Source organism: Urocampus carinirostris, chromosome 9 (genome assembly GCF_059441175.1).
Source record: "Urocampus carinirostris isolate Australia breed hairy pipefish chromosome 9, RoL_Ucar_1.0, whole genome shotgun sequence".
Classification (NCBI taxonomy): Eukaryota; Metazoa; Chordata; class Actinopteri; order Syngnathiformes; family Syngnathidae; genus Urocampus; species Urocampus carinirostris.
In genome coordinates this window covers 36,268,736-36,282,199 of record NC_142357.1, presented here as the reverse complement: position 1 = coordinate 36,282,199, position 13,464 = coordinate 36,268,736, and the positions used below count along the sequence as shown (strand labels likewise).

General features: G+C 41.1%; 2 protein-coding genes across 2 annotated transcripts in view; one reads left to right on the top strand and one right to left on the bottom strand.

Moving 5' to 3' along the window:
- Positions 1–1,287: 1,287 nt before the first annotated feature.
- On the bottom strand, positions 1,288–4,985 carry LOC148360164 (ubiquitin-conjugating enzyme E2 A). Its single transcript, XM_088343597.1, has 6 exons — positions 4,621–4,985; positions 4,172–4,252; positions 4,067–4,092; positions 3,869–3,958; positions 2,105–2,193; positions 1,288–2,034 (listed from the first exon to the last, which is right to left on the bottom strand). Exons 1-6 carry the CDS (start codon positions 4,662–4,664, stop codon positions 1,906–1,908), a joined length of 459 nt encoding a protein of 152 aa, XP_088199723.1. The 5' UTR covers positions 4,665–4,985; the 3' UTR covers positions 1,288–1,905.
- A 3,873-nt stretch (positions 4,986–8,858) lies between these two features.
- Positions 8,859–13,464, top strand: part of elf1 (E74-like ETS transcription factor 1) — an 81,942-nt gene continuing 77,336 nt past the window's right edge. The window contains exon 1 of the mRNA XM_088343596.1: positions 8,859–9,136. The gene's annotated coding sequence lies outside the window, so the exon portion shown is untranslated. The remainder of the gene's footprint in view (positions 9,137–13,464) is intronic.

Below are 13,464 nucleotides of genomic sequence, written 5' to 3'. Positions count from 1 at the left end.
TAGTGCCACCTTTTGGTGCGATTACAGCTGCAAGTCACTTAAGTTATGTTGCAATGAATTTTGCATAGTGAGAAACTGATATTTTGGCCCATTCCTCCTTGCAAAACAGCTCAAATTATGTCCTCCATCTTCAACTGAAGTCAAGGTTCCATCTTTGGGCGTCTTAGAGATCGTTTGTGGATAGCAGTTTTCAGTTCTTTCCACAGATTCTCGATTGGATTAAGGTCTGGACTTTGACTTGGCCATTCTAACACCTAGATATGTTTTTTGGTGAACCATTCCATTGTAGCTTTTCCTTTATGTTTTGGATCATAGTCTTGTTGGAAGACAGATCTCCGTCCCAGTTTCAGGTCTTTTTGGACTCCATTAGGTTTTCTCCCAGAATTGTCCTGTATTTAGCTCCATCCATCTTCCCATCAATTCCAACCATCTTCCCTGTGCCTGCTAAAGAAAAGCAGGCCCAAACTATGATGCTGCCACCACCATGTTTGACTGTGGGGATGGTGTGTTGAGGGTGATGAGCTGTGCTGCTTTTACGCCAAACCTAACACCTTGCATTGTTGCCAAAAAGTTCGATTTTGGTCTCATCTGACCATAGCACCTTCTTCCAATTGTTTGGTGTGTCTCCCAGGTAGCTTGTGGCAAACTTTAAACGACCGTTTTTATGGATATCTTCAAGAAATGGCTTCCTTCTTGCCACTCTTCCATAAGGCCAGCTTTGTGCAGTATATGACCGATTGTTGTCCTACGGACAGATTCTCCCACCTCAACTGTAGACCTCTGCAGTTCATCCAGAGTGATCATGGGCTTCTTGGCTGCATCTCTAATCAGTGTTCTCCTTGGATTAGCTGAAAAGTTTAGGGGGTAGATTTTCAGTGGACTGATACACCTTCCATTTCAATATTATTTCTTGCACATTGAAATGCAGTATATTTAAACACAAATGTATTTGTTAAATACCAGAAGTGGCAAACTTTTCCAAACCAAAAATCTAATGCAATCATTGGAGAGGTTTATTCAGACTAAATTTTTAGTCAAAAAAAATCTTTTTTATAATAGATTTAAACTGGAGAAGTGGTGAGTTGGCACATAAATCACACGTTATGATGAAGCAGCTATAAACAACTATTGGATTCAATTTTTTTGAAATGTGAAAACGATAGATTTTATCAAGAAATTGGAATGCTAATTTATAAGGGAGAAAGCGGTAGCTGAACCCATTAAATACTGTTGGTGAGTGACTGGACTTGACATGATCATATTTAGTTAAAAATGAAAAGTACAACATGAATGTATATCCTTTTATTTACAAGAAAATGTACAGTTTGTTACATGGGTTACCAGTGCAAAATTTAGTTCGACAAATCATCCTTCATGATCACATCACTGACTACTGGTTTTGGATGATTGCGGCGTAGCTCGGGTAAATCCTCTATCTTGAAATCATTTTCATCACAAAACGCCCAAACCAGGCATTCATATATTGCGTGTAGCACTCAAACGTAAAAACAATCTGCACACCGGAAGGCAGCTCTTAAAATGGTTTAACTCTTGACAATGTAAAATATCAGTCCCACTCGAAAGGCTTTCAAAAGGCAAAACAAAAGCACCCTGGAAAAACATACCCATAAATATTTGTGGTGTTACGGCAAGCACATCATGATTAGCTACTTTGCACAAAAGAGGCAAGTAACCCAAATATAACAAGGTACATTTACTTTTTTTTTTTTTTTTTAAACAAACACCTTAAGCCTGACCATGGCATCCAGCAGAAACGAATGCCACACACAACAGCGTACAAACTTGGCAATCGACAGTTGTTGTATTTGCAAGGGTGGGATTAACAAATGTATACTGTGAGATGAGTTAATGACTAAGGGCCGGACACTTCATGGGGATCGCGCGTCAACAGTCGCGCCAACTCTGTTCCACGATGGCGGAAACTCTCTTCTCGTATTCTCGCTTGTTTTCCTGGTAGAGTTGGGCCGCCTGGCTGTTGGCTGGACTGTTTGGGTTGGGCTCATCCAGGAGAGACTGGTGAAGGGGGGCAAAATTGAGTCAGCGAAATACTTTTATTTTTAGAGTTCTCTTTATCACTTTGTACCTGTATCGAAGTTAATATTGAAGACACGTCGTAAGTAGGACTCCAACGATTCTGAAGGATATCTAAACATATGCTGCCGTCGGCGTATACTGCAATAGAAAGCATGTTATCGATTACAGTAAACCCCCCGGTATGGAATACAGTGTTTTCGGCCCCTTCTTACAGCATTTCCCCCACCATACGACATCAACAATTTGTTCTCAAGTTTCTCAAAACGTTTAAAATTGAATCCTTGCGACAGCTGTGCATATGACTGTCATTTATGTGGCCTAAATGTTTCGAAGATGATTGTCAGCTAATGGTCGACATATGGGATATCCATCCATTATCTGCATCGCTTGTCCTCAGTAGGGTCGCGGGGTTGATGGAGCCCATCCCAGCTATCTTCGGGCAGTGGGTAGGGGACACCCTGAACTGGTTGCCAGGCAGTTGCAGGGACACAGAAACAAATACCCACTTGCTAATTCACACCTAGGTTAATTGGCAGGGCCAAATTGTCCCTAACACTCATGTTTTTGGAATGTGGGAGGAAACCGGAGTGCCCGGAGGAAACCCACGCCAGCACGGGGAGAACATACAAACTCCACATATGTTTGATCTCATGACCACAGAACTGTGCCGCACACGCGCTATATGAGATAGTGGTCTGATATTGGTTAGCACAGTTACTGCGGATCCCTAAGTCTTAAAAGGCATTGAATTCATTATTCTAAATAAAAGGCCTTTGGCATGAGAATTTCTTAAATCCAATCTCCGAATGTCTTATATGTGAACACATTATTGAGATTTATAATTTCTTTCAACTAAACATTTCGTAACATTCATCAATCATCTTTTATAATAATCCTCCGATTTCCTTTCATGGCAACATCGCAGGACCAAATCAACGAAACTATCAAAACGGCGATGTGGTTTCAGTTGCGCCTCTTGGAGCAGACGCATGTCTTCTATGATATTGGCTGAACTCCCTCTTCATTCAGTTCAGAATTTCTTTTGTAAACATCTTGTGAATCGGCGACAGTTTTATTTTGTTCTGTATTCTTTATGGGACCAAAGGCTTGCAGCAATGCTAAAGGGAGAAGCAACACCAAGATAACCTTTGAAACAAAGTTTACGATTTACAAGTAGTACGAAGAAAGCCTACGAACCACTAGATCAATTGGCCACAACCAATCGACGATTGAGACTATTGAGCAAGAAAATCTCTTAAGACAGAAGTTGTCAACCAAAAACATAAGCGGCATAACAGACAAAAAGGCATACATTAATCCAAGTAAAAGGATTTATACATAAGTTATTCATTTATAATTTTTTACAGCCTTAAAAAACATTAAGTTTGTTGTTTCACAGGAACCAGATTTAAAAAATATAGTTCCCTCTTCTCCGTTGAGGAAAAAGCTCCTGGAAACCACTAGGGTTGCATCAAACAGCCACACACGGCTCTAGAGCTGCAGGTTACTGACCACCATCCTAAGGTCATGAAAATCTTCATAAGTGAAATGATTGAAATTTTTAAACTGACATCTCACACCTCTGCATCCACCTGTTACTCAACTCTACCAGCTCAAGTCACATCACACCAAAGGTAAACATTTATTTTTTTCCTTTTCAAGTATATTACAATTATATCTAATCACACACACGTATTACAAATAAGCTAAAATGACAGGTTTCTAAATCCACTAGCTCATGACCATATGTTTCTATACCCTACTATACAGCAATTTCACTGTAATGAAGGCGTAATGTGAACCATTCACTTACCATTGGGATGAAACATTTTCGACACAAATCTAACAGTTGGAGGCTTGTTTGGATATTCCTCTGTGAACTCAATGGTAAGTTTAAATGTTCCTGTAAGAGGGAAAAAAAGCAGAATTACAGAAAATTGCCACATGTTATCTAGTTCCAAGAACAATGGTTGATTTAAATAAATGTCGATCTTCTACAAAAATGCCTTACCATCTTCAAAAGGAGTTCCCTCTGGGCTAGAAACGAAAATATATACATTAATGATGTAAACTGTTAGAAAACGATTTTTTGATTATATATTGTGATGTAACTTACCCAAAAATGACAGCATTCCACACCATAATATTGTTTTCTGAGGGGGCACCACTGACTCCAGCTGGAGGGTCTTCTTGCAGGCTGACAAAATATGGCATATAAGTCGATCAAGTACAATTGTTCGAATCGTGTTGCTATGCAACTACATTATATGTCAATTCAATTCTAACACCAAGCCACAAGATTTACATAAGCACCTGAAGGCATCACTAATACGGCCATACGCCTCGGAAGCCAAAATGCTAACACTGACATCGTCGTAAGGGTTATTATAGGTTTTTTTCCACTCCGTCAATATCTAACATCGTTAATTTCGATTTAACGTCAATTAACGATTGGAGGAAGTGCTTTCAAAAAGCGACATAATTCGATGACATGGTGAAAATGCAGGAGCTAGCGCTTCGGCTTGCTAACGCTAGCTTGTAGCTACTTGTTTTCGTCTCGCTTACCGTTTAAAATCTCTCATCAAGCGTCGTCTCGCCGGTGTTGACATTCTGCTCAAAAATAAATTTACGAAACGGGGATACGATATATTAAGTAAAAGTAGGGGGTTATTTTTATTCTAAACAAGGGATTAGTTTCAATACTAAGCTAACTGGACGCCGATTGTTAGTTTATCAAATATTTGGCAGTCTCTAGCCAACCCACGGGCCCGACCACAAGTATTACAGAGGGGGGACTTTTTTTTTTAGTTTAACCCGAATGTACTATTTTACACGCTGTTTCAATCAAATAGAATTATATCATCAAATAAGTGGAGTTAAAGTTAGTCGTTAAAAGCGGAAATCGTGTGATACCGTCATGTTAGAGAAACTGCATTTGAAGGATCTCCCCACCTGAATGGAATGTCCTAAAAACGATTACGTCATTCACCAAGCGACCATAGCTCTTATATTTTCCTTGTTTACTTCCATTGAAGTTACTTAGTTGTTGTTGTTGTTGATATTTTTTTCCAAGTTTATTTTGGAACAATTTCACGATTAATTTAAATTTAGCAACATCCAATACAATTGAATTTAAATCAGGGGAAAAAAGAGCTAATGGGAAAAAGTCGCCGTTCTTGGTCCCGTCCTTTCAACTTTCTTGACACTTTTTACATTATGAAATTCAAGAAACAGAATTAGGATAACAGCGTAATAAATGAATAGAAAACTTGCATATTACTGTAATCACATGTTTGTCGCAGACCCCCGATTTTTAAAATCAGCTCTGTCGGCTTAGACTCACAGCAATGGTCGACAGGGGATAATGAATCACGGCCATGCGGCTGCTGTTCATTATAAGTGAAAAGTATTTGGGGTGGACAGCCATACGAGACATAACTTTGCTCTTTCCCCCTGTTCAACTAGGGATAATAGATCACAGCCAAAACAGTGTGGTTCATTAGGTGGACCACATTTGCACGCTTCAGTGCTCCGATGGTTCCTGCTCCCAGGGACAATTGACTAGGGATAATGTATTGCAGCCACAACTGTGCCTTTCATTTAGGTGGGCCAGAACTGCGGTCTCTCGAGTGGAGTGCCTTCTGCCTGTCCCTGCTTGCAGCAACATGGAAATGGGGATAATGGTACAGCCACAAGAGTGCAATTCATTTGAGGCAAAAATATAGTAACGGAAAATAAAGAGTCAGAACCCGCAAAAGTGCACTCTGCCAGACCCTGTTCGCAGCAATATGCATTAGGCCTAGAGGATAATATGTAACAGCCGCATGAGTGCAGTTCACTTTTTGGTGGACAGAATAGAGAAAAGAAGGCCACCAGGCCTTATTCAAAATGCTCTCTGCTGGCTCCTGCTCAAAACTATGCGATTTGAAATAATGGATCCCAGAATATTATTCAACCCGCAATTTACAGAGGCCCGAAAGTAACAACACAAAGTAGATATCCATTATCCCCAGTTGACTATTGCTTAGAACATCAGCCGAGAGAGCATATTTGTGTCATGCATGGTGGGGCTTATTCTTGTTTTCTTCCGTGTAAAATGAGCAGCACCTGATTGGCCGCAATGCATTATCCCTGGTTGACTATTGCACCGAGCAGAGGCCAGTAGAGCGCATATTAAAAATGTGGGGGTTGAGGTTTCTTACTTCAGGGATTTTTGCGATAAGCGGAGGATAACAGCCTATCACATTGTCATTGATATTTTTCACGATAAGTTAAGGTTTGTAAGTTGAGTCTTTCCTAGTACTTCGATCTTGATTTTTTTGTAAATAATAATTGCATTTTTTATACATCTAGAACACATGGTAGAATCACGTTTCGAAGACATTACTATGTACCGGGGTCTTTTATGATCAATAGCTGTGAAATTTTTGTGATTAGAAAGATTGTGTATCTATGTTTTTAGGTAATTTGTGATTGCTGGCTATCAGGGATGGTTTTATTATTGTAAGATTTCTGTGTTGATTTTTTTTTTCTATTATTTATCAGCCAGCATTGCACAGAATGACGTCACCATCACCTGAGGATACATGCCAAGTTTTTAAAATTAAAGAGTGATAGATTTGTTTTTCCTCAGTATCAATACAGTCAAAAGCCCTTCAATGCTGAGGTCCAGCTCATCTCTGAAGAACGGGACGATGCTTTACACTGAAAAACAACAGCGACCAGAGGATGAAGGTGCTGTATCAAGATTAAGATGCTTTTCCTGCTACTAGTATTCATGGAAACCAGTACTATTGTCAGGGCCAGGACGGAAACAGGACCCAATTGCGTTACGTTTCTCACAAGTAGCGATCCAGAGTCCGCTAGTCGCGGGAAGCAAATCGCTCTCGTACTCGGATTGTGATCCGAACACGGAAGTGGATCTTCTGCAGCGAGCGATGGCAGCGTCAAGGACGGAAAAACAGGTCGGTAGCCAGGACAGGAGAGCAAAGACGTGATCGGGGTCAGATTCGGGTCGCAAGCCGGGACGGGAGAGCAGACGTGGTCGGGACAAAGAAGGGGTCGAAAGTTGGGACGGGAGAGCAGGATAAAAACGGATCGTAGCCGGCGACAGACTGGAGCAAACTCAGGACAGGTGGGAGTCAGGGTCAAAAAAGGCTTGCCTAGTATTCACTGAGGTTCGCAGACGGACTGACAACAGGGGATTGACAGGACTGAGTTCAAATAGTGACAGGGAGCCAATTAGAACCGTACGTAGGTGGCGCCAAATGAGCGGGCACAGCTGAGTTACATCAGTAATCATGACAACTATCTGTTTTATATGGGGAAGCAAACCCCTACCAGAAAAAAACAGCCTGGAGAAAGATGGGCGCCACCAGGCTGTACTTGCCCAAGACACACCACGAGAAGTTGTGCCCCTATAACCCTAGCGGTTAGGGGATCTGTGAACTGAGAGATTTTATCCTGCATTTTGTTATTAACGTACAAAACACAGAATATTAAAAAAATGTGCTTGTTCAAAACTGCAAGTGACAAACTTTTACCAAAGCGAAAAGCTAACGGCATCGTTGGATTGGTTTATTTATGCACAAAGAATTAGTCTCGCTTCAAAATAAAGCAGCCATGGACCAAAATACTATTCTCGATTGCAGATTTTTTTGTGATTTAAATTTGAAAAAGAGGTAAATCCTGGGAGGTGGATTACCTCATGTGCGGTCCTTTCTCAAGATTTCTTCATTTTCCTCATGTTGAGGTTTTTTAGTTTTTCCTTTCCGTCATGTAGGTTTTAGATCAGGGGGTGATGTCATAACAGTTTGTAGTTTGCAATAATCTGTGGTCTGTACAGCCCTTTGAGACTCCTTGTGGTTAAGGGCGTCACAAATAAACATGACTGACTTGACTTGGTTTTTGAGTTTTTCCTTTCCGTCATGTAGGTTTTAGATCAGGGGGTGATGTCATAACAGTCTGTAGTTTGCAATAATCTGTGGTCTGTACAGCCCTTTGAGACTCCTTGTGGTTAAGGGCGTCACAAATAAACATGACTGACTTGACTTGGTTTTTGAGTTTTTCCTTTCCGTCATGTAGGTTTTAGATCAGGGGGTGGTGTCATAATAGTCTGTAGTTTGCAATAATCTGTGGTCTGTGCAGCTCTTTGAGACTCTTTGGAATTAAGGGCGTCACAAATAAACATGACTCGATTCGACTCATGTTGTGGTTTTTGAGATTTTCCTTGCTCTCATGTAGGTTTTAGATCAGGGGGTGGTGTCATAATAGTCTGTAGTTTGCAATAATCCGTGGTCTGTACAGCCCTTTGACACTCCTTGTGGTTAAGGGCATCACAAATAAACATGACTGACTTGACTTGGTTTTTGAGTTTTTCCTTTCCCTCATGTAGGTTTTAGATCAGGGGATGGTGTAATAACAGTCTTTAGTTTGCAATAATCTGCTGTCTGTGCAGCGCTTTCAGACTCCTTGCGATTAAGAGCCAGACAAATAAACCTCTTTAAATCTGTAGGCGTTTTTAAGGGGAGACAAACGGTAGTCGGACGCGTAAAGCGGTCGTGTTGCTGAGTACGTGTATCTATGGTTACTCCTAACCACCACCAGATGGCGTGCTGCCCGTTTACTTCGAAAAAACCTGCACTTTGGATCCCAAATTAGCGATGCGGGTTCGATTCCCATTGTGGACTAATATTAAAGCCACTTCCGGGTGAATGTATTAAATGACGCACGTGCATTTACTATGTAAAGTGAAAAAAAGGAAAACTATAATAATATCTAAGGTTATTTTTCCATGTACAGTACTTATTAAGAAAACTGTAGAGTCATTTCTGCCGGCTAAAAAGAAAAAAAAAGTTGAGTTGTGGGGTGGAGGGTGCAATCTCTTCCCAGGAAAATGTGAGTGCAAGGAATTCCCCCAGCACGAATTATTGGAGAAGACGTCAGCCTTCTTGTGCCAGGCAAGGCAGCCGCGGCAAGAGGCTCCATGTCGCCTCGCCCTCTCCTCGGAATTATGCCTTCATTTCTCTTCTTTCTTGCCTCTTAATTCCCGAAGACGCCAAGGGAACGTCTCCGTCTAAGGGTAAGTGCTCAAGTTTGGTTATTAAGTCGCTCAATTGATAAACAATGCTTGTTTCCTTTCCATTGAAAGCGACCGCGGAGAGTTCGTGTATGCTAATTGGATGAAAGAATGACATAAACGGAAAATTATTTTGAAATAAATCAAAAATGGAGTTGATTTAAGTGAGAGTTTGTTGCTTGGTGACTCGTAGCAATGTTCGACAAACTTTTGATAAAACACGCGGGTCTTTTCATTGCTTGAATGAAATGTTTTTGTTTCTTATATATATATATACTATTCCTAAAATGCTACAATTTAAAAAAAACGCTAGTAAAAATAATTGAAATTTTAAATGCGTTTTGTACAGTTTATTGTTTGTTTACAAGGCATGCCATCCTAAAAACGTGAGTAAACGGGTGACGTCATCACATAACGTCTACCTATCTATCAAGACATCTATCTAGACATCTATCTATCTCTATCTATCTAGACATCTAGACGTTTAACTATGTATCTATCTATCTCTATCTATCTAGACATCTATCTATCTAGACATCTAGACATTTAACTATCTATCTATCTCTATCTAGACATCTAGACATTTATCTATCTATCTAGACATCTAAACATTTAACTATCTATCTATCTCTATCTATCTATCGATCTAGACATCCAGACATTTATCGATCTAGACATCTAAACATCTATCGATCTAGACATCTATCTCTCGATCTAGAAATCTAGATATCTAGACATCTAGATATCTAGACATCTATCGATCTAGACAACTAGCTATCTAGACATCTAGATATCCTGACATCTAGAAATCTAACTATCTATCTCGACATCTAGACATCTAACTATCTATCTAGACATCTGGACATCTATCGATCTAGACATCTACCTCGACATCTATATCTATCTAGACATCTATCTATCTGGGAGTATATGTCCTGTGTCGTCTTCCTCCAAAGTTCCGACATGTCCTGCATTGTCTTCCTTTCTTGTATTGTTCGGTAAGATTTCGTTAGTGTGCCTGCATTTCAAACCATGGTCTCGTTGCGGCCACTTGTTGTTCAATCCACATATGGAAATGTTCCTTTTGTCGTCCCACTTTCATGTTTTGTTCTGTTGGAACTGGCTGGCGTTGTAACACTGTGTCTATGTCAGTGTGGGCATGCGACCGACATCTTCTTGATTTAGTGTTTTGTTGAGTTAGGTATAGTTAGTATTCTAGCTCATTCCACATTGTCTTCTTTCATGTTTTCCTCATGGAGATTTAGTTGGTGTTACAACATATCCTACGTTCTTTCATGTTTTTTTCATATAGATCTAGTTGGTTTTTCAATATCATATAACAGGAAGGTGAAGTCAAACTGACATTAGAGTGGTGGAATGTTTCTTGTGTCATCATTTTTCATGTTTTGTTCAGTTAGAGCTGTTTGGTGTTGAAACATTGTGTCATGGTTCTATCCTCGTGTGAGTATGTTACCCGCGTCGTGTTGATTTAGTGTTCGGTTAGAGTCCCTTTTCTCTCATGTTTTGTTCAGGGAGAGCTAGTTTTTGTTCCAACATATCCCATGTCTTCTTCCTTTCATGTTATGTCAATTAGAACAAGTTGGTCCGTTCATGTTTTGTGAGGGAGCGCTAAGTTGTGATCCAATACATTGTGGGTCATATTCCTTTCATCTTCTGTTGGTGTTGTTCAGGGAAATCTAGTTTGTGTTCGAACACAACACGTGTCTTCATTTCCTGTTTTTTTTTTCCAAAACCTCAGCCCCAGAAGAAATATTCAAAAGAATCTAACAAAATTGATGACGCTACAAAACGTAAACGTACATTAAAAGCATCGTGGAAAGAGGAGTTAAAAAATTCTCCTTTTTTTCGTCCAGGAAAAGGTGCTCATTGTGAAGCCACTGCCTTCAATGATGTCACCCTCTGACCTTTTCTTTTTCCAATACAGAATTCACAAGTAGCGTTTCAGAAAATCTCTCTGAGCTCCTTCTCTTTTATTTATTGACTCGGTCCAAAACACACAAAATAGTGCGTGCCATCAATACGAGTCTCAGGAGGAGTTTGAAACGTCTCTCAGATGTTTTGAGTTTTTAGCTGGAGAAGTTTTTCGCGCGGGACACGCTCAAGGGAGCTCGTCGGTTGCCGACTTTCTTCAGAAGAGGTGGTGGCAGGACAGGACGACAGACAAGAATCCCCCCCTCCTGTTTAGTTTTCCCATATTGGGATACCGTAAATTCCGGCTATAGAGCGCACCTGATTATAACCCGCACCCACCACATTTCGGGAGGAAAACCGATTTTGTACATACACAAGCCGCACCTGTATATTAGCCGCATGCCCCCACATTGAAAAAACGCAATACAAACACGAAATTAACCCATACCCGATACAGTCCAAAAAACACAACCGGCAAAATGAACGGAAAATGATACCGGTACTTAAGATTTAATGCAGACCTGCAGAGTCCGGGTGCCAGTTGAAAGTAATCCAAGGAAAAAAGTGTATATTTCCAAAGGTAAGGGTGGGAAAAATATCTATCCACTATTGTCGGCCGCGTCCACAAACACGTCTCACCTTTACTCCACTTCCCGTCAGCCCGCGTTTGCCCCGCCCCTTCTTTCTCATTTGCTCGTGCAAAACATCAGAATAAGTGTCTCAAATAAATACATTACAAAAATATACAGTTGCAAATACATATTATACATGGTTACACATATTTACAAAGAAAGACGGTACACCGAGAGAGTTTTCAAAGCTTTAATAATAATATTATAACTTTCATCCCAAACCGTGCCTGTGAAGGGTAGCAAAACGCTACTAGCAACACGCTCGCAACACAGTAAACAGCTCTGCTAAAAAACTATACCGTGCTTGTGGTAAGCACGGTAAACCGTCCTCATCTTCCTCCTTATAACTGACGTCATCAAAGTCGTCTTCCTTCAGTATGGGAAAGAGACTTTGTCATGTAGACGTCGTCCCACGCTCCCTTATTCAAAAACACGCTAGCATCACGCTCGCAAAGTAAAGTTTAGTGCGGTAGCTTTGTTTCCTTCTATATCGGACTGCTCGATTGCTTTTAGCTTGAAGGTTGCGTCATGTGCCTTTCTTTTTGCAATTTGCATGATGAGGATATGTCTACGCTAGGTTAATTTGTGCACAAGCTAAGAAGTTGCAGTCTAAATCTTACCTTTTGTACTCGAGCGCCGCTGGCGGCCGTTAGAAAAATGACATAAATTGGCCGCATCACTGAATAAGCCACAGGGTTGAAAGTTTGGGAAAAAAGTAGCGGCTTATAGTCCGGAATTTACGGTAATTGTCAACTACAGACCACTGAGAGTTTCCAAATAATATAATCTCTCGCCCCTGCCATTTGTTTTGTCGCCGCTGCTTCGTGATTGGCTCATCAAGTGTGTGTTTGTGCGTCCATTAGAAAACGATGTGTCTCTTCCCGGCAGCCTTCTTATCCCGTGACAGCAAAGTCGCTAGTCTGATCCTAAGAGCCGAGACTGCCAAGGTCCTCGGGCTTTTCTGGTCTTGCTTTCTCTGCCCAGCCTCCCTAATGGGTCCCGCCGCGCATCGATCGCACTACGCAAAAAAAGACAAACTGAGCTCGTAAGCTATTCGAAGGCGGCCGAGCTCATGTTTCAGAAAGGCTATCGGAATAGAAGAGTCGCAGAGAACTAGAATAGAAGAGAATTGTCTTTATTATCATTGATTAATCAAGTTAATGTGCATTGTGGACCACAAGATTAGACGAGGCACTTAAGGATAAACATGTAATAGAAGACAATTGTTTAGCACCTCCTAGTAGTTAAAATACTTAATTCGTCTATCCATTATCTGCACTGCTTCTCTTCAGTAGGGTCGCGGGGGTGCTGGAGCCCATCCCAGCTATCTTCAGGCAGTGGGCAGAGGACACTCTCAACTGGTTGCCAGCCAGTCGCAGGGCACACAGAGACAGACAACTCACTTGCTGATTTCTGGAGGAAACCCACTCAGACATGGGAAGAACATGCAAACTCTGCACAGCGAGGGCTGCGGTAGCTGGAATTGAACTCTGGCGGATCTGGAGCTGAGTGGTTAGCATGTCTGCGGCACAGTTCTGAGGTCAAGGGTTCAAATCCAGCTGCCAGCCTTCCTGGGCAGAGTTTTCATGTTCTCCCCGTGCTTGCCTGGGTTTCCTCCAGGCACTCCCCCGATTTCCTCCTAAATTCCAAAAACATGCATGTCATGATAATTGGCCGGTCCAAATCATCCCTAGGAGTGTTCTGAGTAGATTTGTGAAGAAGAAACTGTACTGTAACCCGCTTCATTAGGCTACACTGAACCCGTTA